Source organism: Phyllobates terribilis, unplaced genomic scaffold (assembly GCF_046119375.1).
Source record: "Phyllobates terribilis strain yellow unplaced genomic scaffold, ASM4611937v1 Scaffold_3__8_contigs__length_932513732, whole genome shotgun sequence".
In the NCBI taxonomy this organism is placed as follows: Eukaryota; Metazoa; Chordata; class Amphibia; order Anura; family Dendrobatidae; genus Phyllobates; species Phyllobates terribilis.
Window position 1 is genome coordinate 694,207,688 of NW_027362763.1, and position 25,726 is coordinate 694,233,413.

Here is a 25,726-nt window from a genome sequence, read left to right on the forward strand (position 1 = left end):
TCTATGACATCCTAAAAAAATGCAAAGTGTCCATGTGAACTGCGCCAAAGTTCAGGATTTACAAAGTCTGGCGTCCTTCAGCCAAACAAGGTAAGTGTCGGTGGCAGCTGGAATGGAGGTGTAGTACATCATACTGTCCAGGAGATGGCATTGTTGTACATGCAGAGAGGTTAATGTCCAACTGACAACACTTCCTGGACACGGGAAAGGACGGCACCAGCATGGAGAGGATAATTACATTTGCACTGGGTAGAGATATACCACCATGAAATATGACGGACAGAAGATAAATACATTACCAAGATAGGTAGATAATAATGGCAGCACTCACATTTCATAAAAGTGAAAAATGGCATTAATTCCAAGCCCATATGCACAAACTTTTGGCAATGCACCTGAGGTCCATTGCCAGCGGCGAAACGTTGGGTACATGGACACCATTTTTAACTTTTTTTTAAATCGGAATGTGGCCATTTTTTATTAATAGTCTAATGTGTCTGGCTTGCAAAAAAAAAGTCAGGAGGGACATTGAGATATTTTACCTCTGGAGGTTTCCTCCCCAGCAGAAGGTAAGTAGCCATCACTTCATCATATTTCTGGCTGACCACAGCCTCAGTGATTTCCTCTCTAGAAAATCCCATCGTTACCATAATGTCTGCAAAATGGAAAAACCCTGTGAAGCTGATATTCCACATAATGCAGATTTATGCTCACTCCGCGGCTCGCCGGGTCGCCTACCTATCCTCTTCGTATCGCTGTTATCGGGTTCCGGTTCGGTATACGGCTTCAGCTCATCGTCCTCGTAGCCGACGTTCATCCACCGATCCTTCATGATTTGCTGCGGAGAAAAGAAGACGTCTTCATCACAACAAGGTCGCCATTAACGTAAAGCTCTGATGTGAGCGGAGCCCCTTGTGTGATGATGTGTGGAGTCAGCGGACCCCCTAAAATAAATATAGACCAACGCCAGACCCCACACAGACTTTGGACAACCCCTTATTGGACCCCTCAGATCTGCATATACCAGATCTCCCCTCCCCATCATATAAAAACCACAAAACCATGGCCCCATTTATAAAAACCCTAAACCAAAACACCATCATATCTACAGAACCCAGAGTAAGCCCACAATTGTACAGATCCCAAAATAGACCCCTCTCCTCCACATTTAAAAAAAACCCAGACTACAGATATAAGACAAATCCAGATCCCAGACTGGACCCCTCCATCTTTAAGTCCCCCAGACCAGAACCCCCATCTATGCAGACCCCAAACTCCATGACAAGACCCCCCACCCATCTCCATATCCTCCAGACCAGAACCCCCATATATACATCCGCCAGACCAGAACCCCCATCTATTCAGACCCCAACCTCCACAACAAGACTCCGCACCAATCTCCACATCCTCCAAACCAGAACCCCCATCTATGCAAACTCGAAAAGCAAAGACAAGACCCCCTCCCATCTCCACATCCTTCAGATCAGAACCACCATCTATACAGACCCAAAAAGCCAAGACAAGACCCCCACCTATCTCCACAACCTCCAGACCAGAACCCCCATCTATACAGACCCCAAAAGCCAAGACAAGACCCCCACCCATCTCCACATCCTTCAGATCAGAACCACCATCTATACAGACCCCAAAAGCCAAGACAAGACCCCCCACCCATCTCCACATCCTCCAGACCAGAACCCCCATCTATACTGACCCGAAAAGCCAAGACAAGACCCCTCACCCATCTCCACATCCTCCAGACCAGAACCCCCATCTATACAGACCCCAAAAGCCAAGACAAGACCCCTCACCCATCTCCACATCCTCCAGACCAGAACCCCCACCTATACAGACCCCAAACTCCAAGACAAGACCCCTCACCCATCTCCACATCCTCCAGACCAGAACCCCCATCTATACACACCTTAGGTCCTCTGTATACAGACCCCGGACCGGGCTCCCCACACATTTTGCAGCTCAGACCCCCATCTCTATAGACTCCAGAAACCTGTATATACTCCCAAACAAGACCCCCATCAATACATTTTTGTCAACCCGAGACCCCCTTTATACACACCCCAGATAAGAATTCCCCTCTTTATATTTTCAAGACTAGAACCCCCATGAACATGCTCTCGACCGAATCCCCCATCTCTACAAACCCAAGAATCCATAGGTACGGAGCCCAAATCAACCCCCCAGACTCTAGAAAAGGACTCCTACCTATGTATACAGATCCCAGACCAAACCCCTATATACAAAACCAGAGTCCCCAGATCAGCAACCTTCACACTACAAGTCCCAGCATTGCTTGACAGACTGTCAGGCGGCTGTCTGAGCCTGTTGGAAGTTGTAGTTTCACAACAGCTGGAGAGCCAAAGTTTGCCAATCCCTGCCGTAGTCTGAACCACCCTAAATATACAGACCCCAGACCCAATCTGCTGCCCACAGGTCCTGAAACCAGGCCAGGAAGAGTGCAGGGACAAGGGGAGAACATCTCGCAAATATAGAGCCCAAAGATCTCCCCTCTACCCGAAGAGTCTCCTAGAACAGTTGTCGAGTGTGATGTGACCACGCACAGGAACACGGGCGACCACTCCGATCGTACAACATCTACATTTACCTACTGGAAAAGCACCATTTGTAGCGGAAATCTGCTATAAGCGAACGACCTGGGGACGGAGGGGATGTAGTCGTAGTCGGAGAGAGGGAGGAGTGACACCGATTTGGAGACGGGGTGGTGTCTGTCGGTGACTTACTTCTAGGCTGCCTCGCTTCACGGGGTTCAGTACAAGCAGTTTCTTGAGAAGATTTTCACAGTCCGTGGACATGTAAAAGGGTATACGGTACTTTCCTCGTAACACTCGCTCCCGTAGTTCCTAAAATATAGAAATTGTCACGTTATCGCACAGGAGGAAGACAAGGAAACAGAAGATTGTGGGAATCTGACAGATGTAGTCTCCCTTTCCTAAGAAAGGATGGCGGTCAAGCATGTGCGCTGCCGCAACAGTTTGACTCCGCGGGAGGGGGATAAGCAGCTGTGTGCGGGGCGCCCACCAGTCCTTAGACAACAGAGATACAGTGCCCCCCATGCATCTATCTCACTGTCCGCTAAGACCCCCACTTATCCTACGGGTGCAGGGAACATCACACTGGTTTGGCGCTGTGTCCATGTCCACGGGCCCGGCTGCAATTCCCTGCAGAGCAAAGAGGGTGGAAGCACGGCTGTGCAGGGACCTGCAGCCGGGCACTGTGCAGATTCTTTTTATTCCTAGCACTGCGGCCCCTTCATTCTCAGCGATGCCATATCCTAGTCACATGCCACCACTTTATACCATGAAGTGAACCCCTTAAAGAACTTGTCACCAATCCGTAGGATTCATCTTCTCATAACCAGGTCTCATCCGTCTGCGGTGCCATCTAATGTCAGCTCCTCCATATTCTGCTGCACTAAACCCTTCTCCACCTGCCCCCTTATTCCACAACCTCCTCCCTGCAGCTTTTTTTTTCTCCTGTACCTTTAAGTTCTGTCCATCGAAAGGTAAAGAGCCGCTGACCAGTGTGTACAGGATGACCCCCAGGCTCCACACGTCCACCTCGGGCCCATCGTACTTCTTTCCCTGGAAGAGTTCAGGTGCAGCATACGGGGGGCTCCCGCAAAACGTGTCCAGCTTGTTCCCGATGGTGAACTCGTTGCTGAAGCCAAAGTCGGCGATCTTGATATTCATGTCTGCGTCGAGCAGGAGGTTTTCTGCCTGTTCAGAGGAGAAGATTGTTAATTCTTTACATGCGCTCAGTTTGGGGTCTGCATATAGCGTGTGACTGCTGGGGACCCCATATTGTGCAATCATCTGAGAGGGAACACGGAGGACATACCAGCAATTTACTCTATTTTCTTGCTCTCCCCACAAGGAAGAGCTGTGAGGGTCTCCCCCCCGAGGCTGAAGAAAGTGTCTGCTTCACTTACAGAAACATCGCCACCATTGTCCATAGGCTTTGTCTGGTACTGCAGCTCCATAACCAACCACAGTGGCGTACTGCCAATGGCGGCAGGCCACGTCACTGCTATGGGGTCCGTGAGCCAGGGGGGGCCTGTGAGCTGGGAGGGTCCCGAAGCAGCGGAGGAAAGAGGAGGATAGGTGAGTATTGGGGGGGAGGGTCGGCGGCGGAGCGGAGCACACACAGTAGCCGCTGCTGCAGCTACCACATTTTCCCGCTGCTAAAGGGACATGAATATTCCCTCTTCTTGGGATGATCAAGCCTTAGGATAGCAGCATTAACAGATCGATGGGGGACCGACAACCGACACCACCCCCCCCCCCCAACGATCAACTTAGTGGTCTTTCTTGGTACTGGCAGCTCAGCTTTTATTAAACCTAATTAGATGCAGTACCAAGAACGACCACTAGATGGTGCATTGTTCCTGGAGGGAACTGGGTGTCGGAGGCCCTAATATTTCACTGGCCTTTGTGCAGATGCCCCTTTTGCCTTCCCTATAATTCGGTGCTTAGATTAATGTCTTGGTGGGTCGTTGGAGAAAATAACAAACCTCCCGCCATGAAATATTTTACCATCTGAGCCAAAATGGAGGGGGAGAAGTGTATTATAGCGATATTTATACAAATGCCTCCTGCTTGGATGCGATTCGTAGTACCACGACTATACGGCGTGCTGCTATGGAGACTGCCATATAGTCGGGGAACTGGTTATAATGTTGTTATAAAGCAAAAATCATCCTACAATAGTGGAAATATTCAAGGTGCTGTCCAATAATTCCTTTAATTATGCTGAAGTTTAATCGATTTTGGAACGGATGTTCTTTCTGAGTCTAAAATGATTAAAATAGGTAGGAAAAATTAAAAAGAAAGAAAAATGAATAATATAATTTGTATCCTGCACTCTGCACAGTCACCACTGGAGGGAGCTCCTGCATCACGTCTCTATAATAAGCAGCTAAATATGTAAAATCAAATAAAAAACTGCTAAAAAAAAAAAAAGTCATATAGTAAAAGCACAAGGAGAACTCGTAAAAAACACACGAGAAAAATAAATAATTACCTTTAAATCTCGATGCACAATACACTTCTGGTGGCAATACTGCACGGCAGACACAATCTAAACAAAAGAGGTAGAGGAAACAGTCAGCATGAAGGTATTTTACCATCATCACGAGATTTAATAAAGCTGGAGCAATGGACAAGTGGAGCGAGTGCCCACAGCAACCACTAGATTACATTTACAAAAGATCCTATGAAAAAGGAAAGCTGTAATCTGATTGGTCGTAAGGTTTCATTTGCTTCCTGTATTATTTTTAGCCATTTTTATGTCTTTACTGGTTTTATAGACATTTCCTTTCTGACCCCTCCTTTAAAAGGGTTGTCCCAAAATCAGAATAGGTGATAAGTTTTGATTTTGGGACAATCCCTTTAAAATGAATAGACACCCTAAGAAAAGTAGCTGCCCCTGGGCACGGCTCTTCAGTGGCACCTTTGCTTGTTACTACAGATCGGGACCGTCACATTAACAGTATTAGAAAACCTTGGTGTGTTTCTTACAAAAACAGCGCCACCTCTGTCTACAGGAAGGGTCCGGTATTGCAGCTCAGCTCCATTGAAGTAAATAGGGTTATCGAAACCTCTCTTAAGTAGCAAATGTCCTGAATAAAGGGAGGAAGCCACTGATAATCTTTCAGTGAGACTGCAGCGTTAACAGCCAAGATTGGAGATTTCTCTGATCCCTACCGTTAGAGTAAGAGCTCGGCTGTCATCAGACAGTCAATCACCAACTCCAGAGTGGATAGTTGAGTCGCACGTATTCTTCATAAAGAAGGGGCCTCTTTAATCACACTTCAATCTCTCCTGACGGCGGCAAACAGCCGAGATCGGAGATTTCTCTGATCCCTGACATTAGAGGATATAACCTGTCGACAGACCGCCGATCACAGACTCCAGGGTGGACAACCGAGCCGTACTTATTCTACTCTGCCATTAGGGGGGGTTCAGTTTCATTATCCTGCAGTCTCTCTTAAAGGAGGCAATAGAGAGGTTAAAGAGCCGAGATTAGAGCAGTCTCTGATCTCTGCCATTGGAGCAGGAGTTCGTCTGTCACCAGACAGGGTGGATGATGCCTGTGCCGCTCTTATTCTACACTGCCATAAAGGCATGGTGCGGAGGAATAGGGCCCCTTAGCAGCCGCCATAACATAGCACATTTGTGGTCGTTGAGGTGTTAATCTTCTTGCCACGTGATCCTAGGCCAAATGTACAATGCTGGGTCTACGAAAACCTTGTGGCACTTCCAGACGTTTTCCCATATGAGACTGTCAGCGGCCTGGACAGCGTCCAAACTGTAGTAAGCGAAGAAAGTATACGGGCAACAGAGAGTGGCTAATGATGGCGCAGATCCTGAGAGTTCACTGCGTGACGGGTATTTGTAGCATTCACCCCTGCAGAATGCCAACAGCTGCCGCCCCGCACCATCGGGCAGCGCCGGGATCGAGTGCCCGAACCGGCCCTGCTGGAAAATAATCCACTGGGGGAGCGGGGGGGATGGAGGATTTTCCATTCATGCCCGGCTGATAATTCCCACTGGTGTATACTGGGTTAACCCCTGCACTGCCACAGGCCTGCGTTATGCCATTATACACACCAATCGCTCCTTTCCCATCCAGAGCTGCTTTAGAAAAAACCTTCTATATAGCCTGATGGACGGCGATGTCCGGCCCGGCCGCTGGTCTCCTTTATCCGAACTCAACAGCTTCGTATATAGGAGACCTGCTTAGGAGACCCGTGGGCGGTCCGGCCACCGTATGTCCGCATTCGGACATTGCTTCATTGTGTCCTGACTTTTCCCCCGATGGCAGATGTCAGGGATCGGGCATGTTGGATCCTTGACAACATGCGCCTGTCGACACCACGGACGAGCACACACTCTGTGCAGGATCCAACATGCGCCTGTCGACACCACAGACGAGCACACACTCTGTGCGGGATCCAACATGCGCCTGTCGACACCACGGACGAGCACACACTCTGTGCGGGATCCAACATGCGCCTGTCGACACCACGGACGAGCACACACTCTGTGCGGGATCCAACATGCGCCTGTCGACACCACGGACGAGCACACACTCTGTGCGGGATCCAACATGAGCCTGTCGACACCACGGACGAGCACACACTCTGTGCGGGATCCAACATGCGCCTGTCGACACCACGGACGAGCACACACTCTGTGCGGGATCCAACATGCACCTGTCGACACCACGGACGAGCACACACTCTGTGCGGGATCCAACATGCGCCTGTCGACACCACGGACGAGCACACACTCTGTGCGGGATCCAACATGCGCCTGTCGACACCACGGACGAGCACACACTCTGTGCGGGATCCAACATGCGCCTGTCGACACCACAGACGAGCACACACTCTGTGCGGGATCCAACATGCGCCTGTCGACACCACGGACGAGCACACACTCTGTGCGGGATCCAACATGCGCCTGTCGACACCACGGATGAGCACACACTCTGTGCGGGATCCAACATGCGCCTGTCGACACCACGGACGAGCACACACTCTGTGCGGGATCCAACATGCGCCTGTCGACACCACGGACGAGCACACACTCTGTGCGGGATCCAACATGCGCCTGTCGACACCACGGACGAGCACACACTCTGTGCGGGATCCAACATGCGCCTGTCGACACCACGGACGAGCACACACTCTGTGCGGGATCCAACATGCGCCTGTCGACACCACGGACGAGCACACACTCTGTGCGGGATCCAACATGCGCCTGTCGACACCACGGACGAGCACACACTCTGTGCAGGATCCAACATGCGCCTGTCGACACCACGGACGAGCACACACTCTGTGCGGGATCCAACATGCGCCTGTCGACACCACGGACGAGCACACACTCTGTGCGGGATCCAACATGCGCCTGTCGACACCACGGACGAGCACACACTCTGTGCGGGATCCAACATGCGCCTGTCGACACCACGGACGAGCACACACTCTGTGCGGGATCCAACATGCGCCTGTCGACACCACGGACGAGCACACACTCTGTGCGGGATCCAACATGCGCCTGTCGACACCACGGATGAGCACACACTCTGTGCGGGATCTTGCTGCAGAAATTTTTTTTTTTTTTTGCCATGTACCATTGACTATTACGGGGTCCATGTATTATCGCCGTGTGAACTGGCCCCAACTGAGATAAGAAAATGTAGTGATCCGCTCAGCTCAGCTACATCAGGCCTGAATTTAATAGCACCCAGAGATCAAAGCACAGAGGCCGGCCTCCTGAATTTCTTGGAAATGACACGAGGAAGCAATTAGCCGTCCTACGTCGCGCGGCCGTGATGCCGACGTCAATGCGGAAGCCGGAGCCGTTCTGCTAACCAGCAAAGGAAACCAAGCGAACACGAGCCGCCTAAAAATAGCTCCCATACCCGAATATCAATACAACCCCCTCCACCGCCAGCCGATTATATCCATACTCCGAGCGCAGGGCGGCCAGCGAAGGGTAATGCAGAGCAGACCACCTGGAAAACCTCCACGCGGGAAAAGACGTCACTCAGACTATAAATAGCCGCTTCTTTCCTTCTTTACCTGCCTAAATTTCGCCCGCGCCTCCTTCTCCTTCATCCTCCCATGGGCCACTAAATAATCAAACACTTCGCCTGCAAGAAATAAACACATTTATTACACACACGGGTCATGACTGGGCACGCTCATTGCAATTCACATGGATGAAAAAATACGGGGTGAACCGGCGGAGGGGCTGCGGTAACCCCTGAGCTGCTGCAGCAAAAACATATTTTATTTTTTTTAAAAACCTAGCAAACAAACATTTCTACATTGTTAAACATCCTGGATTGTTATTAAAGGTAATAAAAAAAAATAGTTATTTTTCAATCATATTCAAACATCATAAAACACAATAAGCGAAAAAGAAGCAAAAAATAAATACATGCATATATATATACTGAATACATACATGTGTATATACACACACACACACGTTTTATATATATATATGTACAATACAGACCAAAAGTTTGGACACACCTTCTCATTTAAAGATTTTTCTGTATTTTCATGACTATGAAAATTGTACATTCACACTGAAGGCATCAAAACTATGAATTAACACATGTGGAATTATATACTTAACAAAAAAGTGTGAAACAGCTGAAAATATGTCTTTATTCTAGATTCTTCAAAGTAGCCACCTTTTGCTTTGATGACTGCTTTGCACACTCTTGGCATTCTCTTGATGAGCTTCAAGAGGTAGTCACCAGAAATGGTCTTCCAACAATCTTGAAGGAGTTCCCAGAGATGCTTAGCATTTGTTGGCCCTTTTGCCTTCACTCTGCGGTCCAGCTCACCCCAAACCATATCGATTGGGTTCAGGTCTGGTGACTGTGGAGGCCAGGTCATCTGGCGTAGCACCCCATCACTCTCCTTCTTGGTCAAACAGCCCTTACACAGCCTGGAGGTGTGTTTGGGGTCATTGTCCTGATGAAAAATAAATGATGGTCCAACTCAACGCAAACCGGATGGAATAGCATGCCGCTGCAAGATGCTGTGGTAGCCATGCTGGTTCAGTATGCCTTCAATTTTGAATAAATCCCCAACAGTGTCACCAGCAAAGCACCTCCACACCATCACACCTCCTCCTCCATGCTTCACGGTGGGAACCAGGCATGTAGAGTCCATCCGTTCACCTTTTCTGCGTCGCACAAAGACACGGTGGTTGGAACCAAAGATCTCAAATTTGGACTCATCAGACCAAAGTACAGATTTCCACTGGTCTAATGTCCATTCCTTGTGTTCTTTAGCCCAAACAAGTCTCTTCTGCTTGTTGCCTGTCCTTAGCAGTGGTTTCCTAGCAGCTATTTTACCATGAAGGCCTGCTGCACAAAGTCTCCTCTTAACAGTTGTTGAACAGATGTGTCTGCTGCTAGAACTCTGGGTGGCATTGACCTGGTCTCTAATCTGAGCTGCTGTTAACCTGCGATATCTGAGGCTGGTGAGTCGGATAAACTTATCCTCAGAAGCAGAGGTGACTCTTGGTCTTCCTTTCCTGGGGCGGTCCTCATGTGAGCCAGTTTCTTTGTAGCGCTTGATGGTTTTTGCAACTGCACTTGGGGACACTTTCAAAGTTTTCCCAATTTTTCGGACTGACTGACCTTCATTTCTTAAAGTAATGATGGCCACTCATTTTTCTTTATTTAGCTGCTTTTTTCTTGCCATAATACAAATTCTAACAGTGTATTCAGTAGGACTATCAGCTGTGTATCCACCAGACTTCTGCACAACACAACTGATGGTCCCAACCCCATTTATAAGGCAAGAAATCCCACTTATTAAACCTGACAGGGCACACCTGTGAAGTGAAAACCATTTCCGGTGACTACCTCTTGAAGCTCATCAAGAGAATGCCAAGAGTGTGCAAAGCAGTCATCAAAGCAAAAGGTGGCTACTTTGAAGAACCTAGAATATAAGACATATTTTCAGTTGTTTCACACTTTTTTGTTAAGTATATAATTCCACATGTGTTAATTCATAGTTTTGATGCCTTCAGTGTGAATGTACAATGTTCATAGTCATGAAAATGCAGAAAAATCTTTAAATGAGAAGGTGTGTCCAAACTTTTGGTCTGTACTGTACATATATAATAACCTGGCAAAAAACTTTTAATTTCCCTATAGCACTCCCACAGGAAAAATAAAGTATTACCCGTTTCCTCCAAAGCAAAGGAACTCTTTATGACTGTTCTAAATAACCTGGCAAAAACCGTTTCATTTCCGTACAGCACTCCCGCAGGAAAGGTGAAGTAGTACAAGTTTCCTCCAAGGCAGGGGAACACTGTTATGATTTCCTACTGGCAAGGGACCACTTCTTTTTTTTTTATTATTAAAGGGGTACTAGTCAGATCAATCTTTAGGATATGTGGTAACTACTTGATTACTGAGAGTCCAGCCACTGAGACCCCGAATAGAGGAAAGGGTGCATTCTTAACTGCCACTCCATTGAAATGAGCGTTTTTAGTGCCCTTTTCTGGCTTTCGGTGAAGGTCACAGGAGTCAGATCCTTCCCTCCTAGTAATTATCACCTATTCTATAGACAGCTGATAACTTAAAAGGGGTTTTCCATTTTTTTTTTAAAAGTGATCTCCAAATGATATTACTAGTGTAAAATAACAAATTCAAACAATGCTCACCCTCCCCAGGTCCAGCGCCGGCTTTCCGACACTGGTCTCTCTATTGGTTGTCACTATAGAAGAACCGGCCAGGGAGACTTGCCGACTGCCTCATGGGTACGGGGGCCTCCAGACTCTCTTCTGACAGATGATGTTGGGGGGGGGGGGGGGGGAGGGAGATTGGAAGGTTGAAATTTTGATGCCTGATCCTTTCTTTTTCAGGAGATTTTACCCCGACCCGTGACCGCTCCACTGAGGGAGAGTCGAGTAGGTAGCCGTCTGTCTATTTTATGGGTCCGGCCAGCTAAAAAAAAGTGTAATTTTCCCAATGCCTGTGTATGACCTATGTCTTAAGGGGCAACTAAATAAAGTTTTTCTGTCTATTGTTCCCTGTTAGCAGCCACTCTGTTGCCTGTAGAAAGTCTGTGAACATCCAGAAATATTTATATAAGGCCTGTCGATAATATCAGCGGACGGTGTTTCAGAAACTGCAGACTTCCGTCCCGGGCCGCGATGACGACGTCACGTGCCGATGAGCCATTAATCACCGGTCTCACACTGGATTCACCGGTCTAACACTTAGCTGGAGGCGACCGGCGGGATCCAATGTCCTGGGAAACGCTGATGCAGCGGTAACGTGATAGCGGATGAAGTGATTGGCTTGGAATCCGACTTCTGGCCGGTTACGCAGCTGGACACAACCGCTGCCAAAATCGCCATTAAACTTATACCGTCTAATTAAGTAAAAACTCTTGATGTCACCACTTTTTAAGTCTTTGTCAGAACACAACGTGCTTTTATCAGCTGCTTAACCCCATTAAGACCGAGGGATTTTCCACTGTTGTTTTTTTTTTTAATTCCTTTTCTTCCAAGAGACAACTTTTTAATCTTTCAGTCGACATATGATTTTTTTTTTAGAACTTTATACATAAAAAAAAAAACTTTTTTTTTTTTTTTTTACTTTTTCATTTTTCCCATGGAGACTTTTTAGCGTGCCCAGCTGATGTTTTTTATCAATACTATTTTATGGTTTGTACAAATTTTTTATGTTTTTTTCTGGATGAAGTGTGGCAACCGAAAAAAAATGACGATTCTGTGGTTTCGCTTTTTTTCTTTTTGGTGTTTAACATATGGTTTACATAAGTTATTGTGATACAGATGATTTTTATTTATACTTGATATGTTTTTCATTTATTTATTTCTGAACTAGAAAAAGAAGGGGGCGATAGAAAATTCTATATATTTTTTTATTAATAATAATAATAATAATTTTTATTTTTTATAGCACCAACATAATCCGTAGCACTTTACAATTTTAGGGGGGGGCTTGAACAGACAAAAAGAAGTTACCAAATAAGCATAACTCAGATATTAAAAGGAGTGAGGGCCCGGCTCGCAAGCTTACAGTCTATGAGGAAATAGGGGGGGAATTACTATTATTTTTGCTTTATTTTTTAGTCTTCCTAGGGGACTTGAACTGGCGATAGTTTGATCACTCGTTCTATATACTGCAATATATAATATAAATGGATATTCTCCTATGAAGCCCCGTTTCTTATGAGCACCAAAATGGGGCAATCCTTCAGCCAGCCCCCACCATGGGCGCCAAAATGATTGTGCCACATGACAACTGTTAGAGAATGACAGAAGCAATTAAATGGTTAAACAGCAGTGATTGGTGCTAGCTCAGGTCGCTGCTGGCTGAGATCTTGACTCTCCCCCATCTGGCGTAGGATACTCTATTAAGTTTTACATCAAGAAGGGGTTGAATGAATATTGAATTTAGAAGACCCCTGTAACCTCTATGTCAATTCTGAGTTAATGGAGAAGGGTCTTCTGTTCAGGATCCTCATCTCTAGGCTACAAAGGACGTCTCTCTCACTAGAGGACCCATCCTGTCCTGTGTTACATATAGTGGCTTGCGAAAGTATTCACCCTTTTGGCTTTGAAGCCCCTAAAAAATTCTGATGCAAGCAATTCCCTTCATAAGTCACATGCTTAGTGACAGGAAGTCCACCCGTGTGCAATCTAAGTGTCACATGTCTGTCAGTATATACACTTTACATTTTCTGAAAGGCCTCAGAGGCTGCAACATCATTAAGCAAAGAGGCACCACTAACCAAACAACTCCATGAAGACCAAGGAGATCTCCAAACAACACCATGAACACCAAAGAGACCTTCAAACAACACCATGAACACCAAGGAGATCTCCAAACAACACCATGAACACCAAAGAGATCTCCAAACAACAACATGAACACCAAGGAGATCTCCAAACAACACCATGAACACCAAGGAGATCTCCAAACAACACCATGAACACCAAGGAGATCTCCAAACAACACCATGAAGTCCAAGGAGATCTCCAAACAACACCATGAACACCAAGGAGATCTCCAAACAACACCATGAACACCAAGGAGATCTCCAAACAACACCATGAACACCAAGGAGATCTCCAAACAACACCATGAAGTCCAAGGAGATCTCCAAACAACACCATGAACACCAAGGAGATCTCCAAACAACACCATGAACACCAAGGAGATCTTCAAACAACACCATGAACACCAATGAGATCTCCAAACAACACCATGAACACCAAGGAGATCTCCAAACAACACCATGAACACCAAGGAGATCTCCAAACAACACCACGAACACCAAGGAGATCTTCAAACAAAACCATGAACGCCAAGGAGATCTCCAAACAACACCATGAACACCAAGGAGATCTCCAAACAAGTCAGGGACAAAGCTGTTGAGAAGTACAAGTCAGGGTTGGGTTATAAAATAATATCCTAATCTCTGATGATCTCCGGAGCACCATCAAATCCATTATCATCAAATGGAAAAAACATGGTACCACAACAAACCTGTCAAGAGAGGACCGCCCACCAAAGGTAACATTGAAGAAGCTACAGAATTCCCAGGCATAGACTGGAGTATCTGTGTATGTGACCACAATAAGCCATAAACTACACAGAGGTGGTCAATATGGAAGAATGTGCAGAAAAAAAGCCTTTATTTACACACAAAAATTGTAGGGCTCATTTTGAGTTTGCCAAAAGACATGTGGGAGACTCCTCAAATGTATGGAGGAAGGTGCTGTGGTCAGATGAGACCAAAATTGAACTTTGTGGCCGCCACCAAGCTAAACACTATGTCTGGTCCCAAACCAAGACAGCTCATCACCACAAGAACACCATCCCCACAGTGAAACATGGTGGTGGCTGCATCATGCAGTAGGGATGCTTTTTGGCAACAGGGACAGGGAAAATGGTCCGAGTCAAGGGGTAGATGGATGGTGCGAGATACACGGTATTCTTGAGCAAAACCTGTTTCAGTCTGTCAGTGATTTGAGACTGGGACAGAGGTTCACCTTCCAACAAGACAATGACCCAAAGCATACTGCTAAAGCAACACTTGAGTGGTTTAAGGAGAAACGTGTAAATGTTTTGGAGTGGCCAAGGCAAAGCCCTGACCTTACTCCAATTGAGAATCTGTGGTCAGACAAGAAGATTGCTGTTCATCAGAGGAAACTATCGAACTTGAAGGGGCTGGAGCAGTTTTATCTTGAGGAAATGGCAAAAATCCCAGTAGCAAGAAGTGGAAAGCTCATAGAGACTTATCCAAAGCGACTTGCAGCAGTAATTGCCGCAAAAGGAGGCTCTACAAAGTACTGACTTTAGGGGGGCAAAAACTGAAGTTTTCAGCTATTTTGTCCTATTTGTTGTTTACTTCACAATAAAAAGAAAACCAAATCTTCACAGTTGCAGGCATGTTCTTTACATGAACTGGTGCAAACCCTCAAAAAAACAGTGAAGTTCCAGGTTGTGAGGTAGCAAAACACGAAAAATGCCAAGGGGGTGAATACTTTCACAAGCCATTGTAGACAGCCTGTTTATTAGAATAGACTGTGTGTAATACCTCAATTCTCCTGTAGTGGTGCTGCAGGGAAACTGAACAGCTTTCCCACCAATACTGGGTCCTGCTGCTGGCAAGCTCAGCAGACAGCTAATTTTTATGAACAAAGCCATGGAGAGCCAGGGGAAAAGTAGAACTACATGGTGGCCACCAGTTCAGGTCCTCCAGAATGGGAGACCCTCGTATAGATCTCTGGAGTTCGCAATGGCGGTTATGAGCAGTAACACCTCTCTATGATGTCCACATGACTTAACAGGAAATATGCCCTGAAGATTTGTTTATGAGACATAAACAATATGTAATACCCAATTTCTCTAGTGGGGGTGCTGCAGAGAAATTGAACACTTTAATTTTAGGTTACAACTGATCTTGGAGGGGGAAGGGGAGTTGTCACTGTGATTATGTTGTTTTCAATAGACTTTTTTAACGAGTAGAGAATGGTAAAGTCATACAATCCTGAGCAAGAACATTCCTCAGCAATATTACTTCTTATTTAGGGAATTTATATCGATCTAGACAGAATTAAATTGGCGTGCATGACAGGACAAGGTCGGTAAATTATATCAGCCAATAAGAAACTCTTCATCCAGACTCCAGTGAATAAGCGTCTGTCTGCATCAATACCGGTGGTAGCCCGCTCAGCGCTCTCCTGTCCTAGGGACTGTCTCAGCCTGACAGCACTATACCTATGGTCGTGAGATAAAACAGAAAACGAATTGCTCTGATTAGGATTATCTTTAGTACTGTCAGGAAGACTCAGGAAATAGTAATTATGATCCCTTAAAGGGACTGTGACTGCCCTCCCGATATCTGTTTCTTTAAATAATGTAAGGAGCAGTTCCTCTGTTATTCCTCCTAATAAAAGTTTATGAATAAACTCCTCAGTGTCCCTCCTCCTATGCTGCTGATCAATCTCTACTCACCTAGCCCGACTAACAGCTGCTCAGTGCCCCTCCTCCAGCTGCGATCTCACACAGCTCAGTACAAGCTGCATCAGTCAGTCATGCTGGGAGGACGAAGTCTAAATACACTTGAGGCACATTTACACATGCCGATCACTTGGCGTTGAATGATTGCCGATTGGCTACAGGCGTACTGATTGCCTATGATTCAATAAACTGCTTAGACAGGCTGCCCACTCTACGCGCACTGAACGATCAGTAAAACGACCGTTCTGTGTGCAAGAATATGTGATGTGATAGGCAGCATGTTATGTCTACAAGGGACAACGTGCTGCCGAGACCGATGCTAGCATGTCAACACAGGCCGATCATCAACTTCCTCGATTATCCGCCAGTCGTTTAGGGCCTTTGGACGCATGAGCTCTTTTAAATATCGATTACACAAATATTGTGATATAAATTTTCACAGTAAGTACATCAGCCTCATCAAGTCTCAGAGATTGATTTAATAATGTAAACAGTTTGTATAATGACATCTGGGGCCAGATCCACTTTACAGTATAGACCCCCATACACATTAGATAAAAGTCAAGTAAACCAACCAATATCAGCGGGATGGGCCAACAGTCTAATGGGTTAGTGGGACCTCCCTACTCTTACCCAACAAGTGATATTGGGGTAGAGAAGATTCGGCACCCTGGAATTCCAAAGACCGATCCTTTTGTTCTCGAAGGGATTAGCCGCCGCCACATGTGTCTCTCCCATAGAGAAAACAATGATTGGGGGAGATAGCGGTCAGCTATCGGACAGCTCTCTAAGGTGTACGGGGGCTGTAATTCTTCGAACCCTATTCCTCTCCCATTTAGCGTTTTTTTTCTTCTTTTTTTACATTCTGCAGAAGACACCTTCTTAATCCTTTTTCCTTTAAGATCCAGCGGTAACCTCCCTCCTGCTGCTGATTGACACACCCTTGCATGGGCGTTAAAAACACTCACTTTGCTCCAAGCAATCGCCGGTGATACTTCTATGTACCTTTGTGCATGCTTGGAGCACTAGCTGTTGGCTGGCTTCTTCTCTGGTGCTCTTGGAGGACAGTTGGCGTTACTCCTCTGGTGTCTGCTCAAGCTAAGTTTATACCCGTTGTTTGTTTACCTTGTTGTCTTTAGTTTGTAGTGGGGCCTGACCAGTGCTTACCCCTCCCCCTCCCGATCTAGGGCCAAGCTCTAGAGACATACAGGGTTTAGGGTCCTGCTCGGCGATAGGTGTGGAACCTATATAGGGATGGTAGGGTAGGCAGGGTGTTGGGTCTGCCTAGGGGTCTACACTCCTTCTTTCCCTAGTGTTTGGGCTTCCTCCCCTCTTCCCTTCGTGTTGCATTTAGTCTTTCCCACACCTTGCGTGACAGATGAGCCCCCACCGATAGGGGAGGGTCTGACCTCTAGGAACCAGACAATCCCTTTAAGTTTCTTTCAGCCTCCCATACTGTAGGGACCCCCCAACATTGGAATGCCACGATCATAAAGCGATGAGTTATTCTAGCGATACGATATCACTTTACAATGTAGAACTGCCCCTTTAATCATGTATCATGAATGTCGATCTTTACCAAATTTCCGATCAATAACCCTGAGGACATTATTTCCCTTATAATACGAGGTCCCATAAATAAGTCATAGTTTTCGGAAAACATGTCTGACCGAGCGATATGTCAGCGAAATTATACCATCTACTGGAAGTGCGGAGTCACCAGTCATTAGTCCGTCATGGCGGCCGTGGAGGAGGAGACGATCAGTCAATGCTATCTTACTATTCCCTTAGGACTCGCTCCAGCCTGTCTTCAAAAATACTTCAAAACCACAGGAGACAGATAATGAGAGGCCGGGAGCTATAAATATGGCGGCTGGCTGCATTATCCGTTTGTCAGAATCCATCGTTCTGCAGTGACCTGTGTTCTGGTAGACAACACGTCTGTACTGATTTATGTCACTTATGTCTGTACGGCAAACGCTCTCTAACGAGACATCTAGCGCTCTCCACCTCCAAACGGTATAAAAAACTTCTAATTAAAGGGAACCCATCGCATTGACATTCCAAGGGACAGCAGGGTGGAAAACAGAAGGAGTCGAGTGGGTGGTCCTAATCAATGATTGACAACCTTCCCTGCAGGACTGAATACAGAGCTAGATGAGTAGGACTGCCCACTGGACTCCTAAACACCCTGATACAGTCCAATTTTATCATTCTGTTCAAGAACCAAGCAGACCCAGGAATATTTTAGGAAAATTTTTAGAAACAGCGCATTGTGGGAAAACGCATGGGAAAACAGTTGAACGTGGGCTAGATAATTTTTAGACTTCAGCTAAAAATTATTTTCACATTGCATGAATCTTTTGACAGGCGCTGTTTTTTGGGGGGGTTCACTTGTGCGGCTTACTGAGATACAAAACTTGTATAGTTTTACTTTTTATTCAAAGGGGTTGTACACTTTCAGAAAATCACTGTGAAACAGCGCTTTACTCACACTCCCCAGATCCAGAGCTGGGTCTCCGCCACTGCTCCCAAAGCCAATCAGTGAGCTCCGCAGCTCTGAGCAGGGTGTTCCCTCTACACAGGAAGAGATGCTGAGCTCAGTGATTGGCTGTTCATGTGACGTCAGCACTGCAAACAATACCTGGCACCGGGAGCAGCAGCAGAGAACAAGCGTTGGACCTGGGGAGGGTGAGTATAGAGAAGTTGGTTTTTATAAGAAACTGTGCCCGGGTTTTCTTAAAGAGTACAACACCATTAAAGGGAATATGGCAGTAGTAGTCTAAGAGAAGCATGGTGTAGAGGCTGAGACCCTGATTCCAGCGACGTGTCACTTACTGGGCTGCTTGCTGTCACTTTGATACAACCACCGATTTTTCTGCTACAGATCTAGCAGAGCTCTGAAAGCTGAGCTGTGTATAACCCCGCCCTCACCTTTGATTGACAGCTTTCTGTGCACTGTATATTAACAGAAAGCTGGGACGTATTTGGACTAGGAGGCACGAGACACCTAGTCCTGTAATTATTAATTTCCTGCTGATAAAACATTGATTTTATTGAAACAACAGCACACAGCTAGTAAGTGATACATCACTGGAATCAGGGTCTCGCCCCTATATCTTACTGTTCTCGGATTACATAACAAAACCTTCTGACCGATTTCCTTTAAGTGGTGAAAAAAAATTGTTTATGTCGCCATTTTCTGAGTCCCTTTTTTATTTTTGTGTGAGGGCTTTTTATGTAGCGAGCGATAGTTTTATTAGTTTTTTTTATTGCATTTTTTATTGTTACTATTATATTATTTTATTAAGGGCTGTGGTGAACAAATAACACCAATTTTTTTTATTTATTTTTTTTAGTTATCTGGATCAAATAATTTCAGATTTTGCTAGATCGGACTTTTGTGGTCACAATGACACTACATATGTTTATTCTTTTTAGCTTTTAAAGTTTTAACTTTTTTTTTTTTTTACATTTAAACCTATTTCAGTCCTTGTCACCCCACGATCACGACATAGGGGAAGGGGCAATGGACGCCCTGTCGGATGCCCCACCAGGATTGTGCTACAATAAAGGATTGACAACAGCATATAATTGGTTAAACAGCAGCAAATGAAGCTAGCTCTGATCTCACCCCGACATGAGTTGGACATGTATGGTCAAAAGCATTGTCCGTTTAGTAGAGGAAGGGGTGTCCTTTATTCAGGATTTTCATCTTTTGGCCAGATCTGAGAGAGGATTCTCTCAGTCTGTTTCACAGTACACAGATATCTATGGTGTAATGCTTCTTTTCTCCTGCGGTGGCACTGCAGGGAAAGTGTACACTTACTGATAGATATCCCACCGATCACAGATGATCACCAGATACTTTGTGATCAGATTATTCTCAAGGGACTCATCTAAGAGGCAGTGATTATCCATGGCGCTTTGCGGCACTCTGACCACACATTTCTCAGACAAAACCCTATAAATTAATCCAGAATCAAAGAAACAATAGAATAATGAACTTTTCCCAGGTTCTCAGTGTATCGTAATACCATAACCAACCCCAGTGCGAATGATTTACTGAGTAGAGGTGACTTTACTGGAACAGAAGGCCCCAGGAAAATGTAGTAAATCTTATCACATAAAAACTCAAGATTTTTGTGTGCCTTAAAGAGACAGTGCTATGATTATCGTTTTCTTTTACTTGTATGTTCTGTCAATGAGACAGGTCATAAAATCATGATTGGCGGTGGTTCTACATTACCAAGAAGTCCCAGTCCTTATCCTCTAGTGAAAGAAAAGGATTGAAACCTAACAAATCAACTGTTTTTTGCAATCCAGTTGCTATAAATATGTTATTTTTTTTTACCTTTTATAAATGCCGCTGTTCTCCTCAATCCGACGTTGTTTTTCTTTTCTTCCTGCGACTCTCCGTTCCTCAGATATGGCCCCTTCTTCCCTGTATATAAATCTAGCCTTGTTATACAAGTGGGTGTGGTCTTCAACTCTTCTCTATGGGTGTGGCTCTGAGGACCATGCCCAGTTGGATAAAAATACTAAATTTACAGTATATACAAGGAAGAAAGGGCCATATGTCAGGAACGGAGAGGCGCAGAAACAAAAGAAAAACAACGCCGGATTCAGGAGAACAGCGGTATTTAGGTAAAAAAATATATATTTATGGCAAGTAATAGTGATATATATATGTATATATCATGATCAGATAATCACAGGGTTTATAGTCATGCCTTCATGACGAAAAATTATTAGAATTACTACTATTGATGGGAATGTTGGTACTACCGATGGTACTGTTACTAGTGCTTGTACTGTTCATACTACCAATGGTCCTGTTAGTACTACTGGTACCGTAACTACTAAGGCTGGTACTATTGCTTGTACTGTTACTAATACTTCAGGTAAGGTTATGGCATCTATTTAGTACTATTCGAACTAAAGATTCATCCCAAAATATGGCTGAGCTCACCGAGTAGACAATATGTAAGCAGTTTATACCAGGCTCCTTCTTTTGATCTTCCTGGCACTACAGGGAGGAGAAAACATGGCTGCCTTTTCCATTAACATACACTGCTTTCTGGTAGCAGAGAAATCGAGATGGATTACAGGGATAGTAGCTCTACAGGAAATGGGGCGGGATGTTTGTTGCAATCTACAGGAAGTGGAGCGAGTCTTTATCGTGCTCTGCAGGAAGTGGGGGCGAGGCTTTGTCACTCTCTACAGGAAGTGGGGGCGAGTCTTTGTCGCACTCTACAGGAAGTGGAGCGAGTCTTTATCATGCTCTGCAGGAAGTGGGGGTGAGTCTTTGTCACTCTACAGGAAGTGGGGGGCGAGTCTTTGTCGCACTCTACAGGAAGTGGAGCGAGTCTTTATCGTGCTCTGCAGGAAGTGGGGGCGAGTCTTTGTCACTCTCTACAGGAAGTGGGGGCGAGTCTTTGTCGCACTCTGCAGGAAGTGGGGAAGGGTCTTTGTTGTTCTCGACAGGAAGTAGGAGTAGGTCTTTATCGTGTTCTACAGGAAGTGGGGGATGGTCTTTGTCATTCTCTACAGGAAGTGGGGGATGGTCTTTGTCATTCTCTACAGGAAGTGGCGGCGGGTCTTTGACGGTCTCTACAGGAAGTGTGGGGGGATTTTTGGCACTCTACAGGAAGTGGGCGCGAGTTTTTGTCACGCTCTACAGGACGTGGGGGTGAGTCTGTCGCACTCTACGAGAAGTGGGGGGGTGTCTTTGTCACTCTCTGCAGGAAGTAGGTGCAGGTCTTTATCGCGCTCTACAGGAAGTGGGGGTGGGTCTTTGTCACACTCTACAGGAAATGGGGGCAAATTCTTGTCGTTCTCCACAGATCATGAGACTCAGCACAAACCCTGGACATATTACACTGGTATATGCACCAAAAGCAAATTCAAACGGATGTGGGCAACACAAATATGCTTTTCTAGTGTGGAAAGAGAGGTGCATTTTAAAGGGGTTGTTTAAAACATATCATCAATATCAGATCGTGCAGTCTTGGCTCCGTTCAATGTTTGCTGAAAGCAATTGATTGGTCGGAAGACTGAGTGTTGGATCCCTATTGATCTGATACCCTAATATCAAAAGCCCGGACAATCCCTTTAACCTATTCCTATGTACAATCAGTATGCATTTAACTCCTCAGCTCCCCCCTGGTGGCGACTGCAGGGGATTTGGAGCCTTGTTTTTGAAAATCAGAGCTTGAATTGCTATAAAGTTATGTCAGCAAATCAATTAGCACAAAATGTTTGACCACTTTAACTGAGAAATAATCACGGTCATGAAGAAAAGCTACTGGATGGAGAAAGAGAATTTTTATGCTTTTAATCAGGGCGCCCCTTGCATTATCAAACTGTCAATAAGAATATACTGTCGTCAGCTATCAAGTCGTATTGATTTTTATTAATAAGCTAGAAGGCTAACAGATTAAAAAAATAATTAAAATTCTATTATTACAGTAACCTGACTGTAACAGGGTTCTGTAAGTGAAACATGAGGACTTCAGATCTGCATGTTCACGCAACGTTCACATTCACCATCTGTAGAATTCTGTATAAACTGCGACATCAAGCTGCACAAAAATGGTGACTGATGACGAAACGTAACCACACGGCCGACATCCATATTATTCCCAAGGTGAGAAAAGTGACATGACATTAATCCTGCAATCCAGGGGTCACTACCGCGCTGCGTCAAAGTCCAGCAATGGTCTTGGGAGAAAGATACATAAGGTTTGTCCAATCTGTGAACCGACACGGAAGTGAACATGTATGATGAGCAGACTCACCCCCGCTGGCGTACTCCATTATTAGGTACAACGTCTTCTCTGTTTCTATGACTTCAAAGAGTTTAACTGAAAGAATGAAAAACATGAATTAGTAGGCGGAAGGAGAGATAGATAGATAGATAGATAGATAGATAGATAGATAGATAGATAGATAGAGGTAGAGAGATAGATAGATGATAGATAATAGATAGATAGATAATAGATAGATAGATAGATAGATAATAGATAATAGATAGATAGATAGATAGATATAGATAGATAGATAGAGGTAGAGAGATAGAGAGAGAGATAAAAACAGAGAAATAGAAAGAGAGAGATAGAGACAGAGAGAGACAGAGATAAAGAGAGAGATAGAAAGAAAGATAGACATAGAAAGAGGTGGAGAGATAGTAAGAGGAGAGATAGAGAGAGATATAGAGAGACAGAGAGAGATATAGAGAGAGATAGAGATATAGAGATACAGAGAGAGAAATAGAGAGAAATATGAGATAGATAAAAGATAAATTAATAGAAAGATAGGTATTTACATTAAGTTGAAAACTACAAATTAAAAAAAAATGATAGCAATAAACCCTGACATTACTCAGACATCTTACCAATATTAGGGTGATTTAAGATCTTCATTATTCGGACTTCTCGAAATAACTGGGAAAACAAAAAAAATTGCCAATATAATTATTATACATACATTATATTACTAGAGCACTAAGTCCTATGCTTACAGAAACAATGTCCAGGGGCTGAAATCAGGTGCGGGGGGGAGGGTCCGGATTTTTAATACATACTCCTAGAAGGAAGTATGACTCCAGGGTCAGACTACACAGGGTTTGTTTGTAGTCTGCTACCATGGAGACAAATAAGTCTGCAAAGTAGTTGTATACAACAAATGGGAGAACTGCAAAGTTGCTCCATTTTCTATTTTACATGCATTAAAGCAATCAGATTGCTTCCATGCATTTAAAAATCGAAAATGGAGCAAATATGCAATTCAACCACTTTCAGTATACAGCTCTGTGAAAAATATTGAAGATATTATTCCATATCAATCGTTTTTATACTATTTCGCATGAGTGACAGATCTCGCACTTTGACCAGCTCAGCTCAGAACAAAAGGCTTGCTGCCATGTGGATATCATAAGGTCTAAACTGCTTTGGTGAATCAACTATAATTTCATAAGGAGTTATGGAGATACTATAGGTACTAGCCGTACAGCCGTACATCGTGTACAGTACAGACCAAAAGTTTGGACACACATTCTCATTTAAAGATTTTTCTGTATTTTCATGACTATAAAAATTGTACATTCACACTGAAGGCATCAAAACTATGAATTAACACATGTGGAATTATATACTTAACAAAAAAGTGTGAAACAACTGAAAATATGTCTTATATTCTAGGTTCTTCAAAGGAAAATGGTTTTCACTTCACAGGTGTGCCTTGTCAGGTTTAATAAGTGGGATTTCTTGCCTTATAAATGGGGTTGGGACCATCAGTTGTGTTGTGCAGAAGTCTGGTGGATACACAGCTGAAAGTCCTACTGAATAACATAGTAACATAGTTTTTAAGGTTGAAGGAAGACTAAGTCCATCTAGTTCAACCCATAGCCTAACATGTTGATCCAGAGGAAGGCAAAAAAAAACCCATGTGGCAAACACTAAGCTCCACATTGGGGAAAAAAATTCCTTCCCGACTCCATACGACAATCAGACTAGTTCCCTGGATCAACGCCCTATCAAGGAATCTAGTATATATAACCTGTAATATTATACTTTTCAAGAAAGGCATCCATGCCCTTCTTAAATTTTAATAGTGAATCACTCATTACAACATCATGCGGCAGAGAGCTCCATAGTCTCACTGCTCTTACAGTAAAGAATCCCCATCTGTGATTATGATTAAACCTTCTTTCCTCCAAACGTAGAAGATGCCCCCTTGTCCCCGTCTCAGGCCTCAGAGTAAAAAGATCAGTAGAAAGGTCTTTGTACTGTCCCCTCATATACTTGTACATAGTAATAAGATCACCCCTAAGCCTTCTTTTTTTCACAGTAAATAACCCCAAGTGTAATAACCTGTCTTGGTATTGCAGACCCCCCAGTCCTCTAATAACCTTGGTCGCTCTTCTCTGCACCCGCTCTAGTTCAGCTATGTCTTTCTTATACACCGGAGACCAAAACTGTACACAGTATTCTAAGAATAGACTGTTAGAATTTGTATTATGGCAAGAAAAAAGCAGCTAAGTAAAGAAAAACGAGTGGCCATCATTACTTTAAGAAATGAAGGTCAGTCAGTGCGAAAAATTGGGCAAACTTTGAAAGTGTCCCCAAGTGCAGTTGCAAAAACCATCAAGCGCTACAAAGAAACTGGCTCACATGAGGACCGCCCCAGGAAAGGAAGACCAAGAGTCACCTCTGCTTCTGAGGATAAGTTTATCCGAGTCACCAGCCTCAGAAATCGCAGGTTAACAGCAGCTCAGATTAGAGACCAGGTCAATGCCACACAGAGTTCTAGCAGCAGACACATCTCTACAACAACTGTTAAGAGGAGACTTTGTGCAGCAGGCCTTCATTGTAAAATAGCTGCTAGGAAACCACTGCTAAGGACAGGCAACAAGCAGAAGAGATTTGTTTGGCCTAAAGAACACAAGGAATGGACATTAGACCAGTGGAAATCTGTGCTTTGGTCTGATGAGTCCAAATTTGAGATCTTTGGTTCTAACCATCGTGTCTTTGTGCGACGCAGAAAAGGTGAACGGATGGACTCTACATGCCTGGTTCCCACCGTGAAGCATGGAGGAGGAGGTGTGATGGTGTGGGGGTGCTTTGCTGGTGACACTGTTGGG

The 25,726-nt window shown here is 44.8% G+C and overlaps 1 protein-coding gene across 1 annotated transcript in view; it reads right to left on the reverse strand.

Moving 5' to 3' along the window:
- The window catches only part of MARK1 (microtubule affinity regulating kinase 1), a 221,835-nt gene that overhangs the window by 75,095 nt on the left and 121,014 nt on the right, over nucleotides 1–25,726 (reverse strand). The window contains 8 exon segments of the mRNA XM_073671910.1: nucleotides 543–655; nucleotides 739–838; nucleotides 2,760–2,879; nucleotides 3,519–3,755; nucleotides 5,059–5,115; nucleotides 8,630–8,700; nucleotides 22,884–22,949; nucleotides 23,480–23,528. Coding sequence (XP_073528011.1) covers nucleotides 543–655; nucleotides 739–838; nucleotides 2,760–2,879; nucleotides 3,519–3,755; nucleotides 5,059–5,115; nucleotides 8,630–8,700; nucleotides 22,884–22,949; nucleotides 23,480–23,528 — 813 coding nt within the window.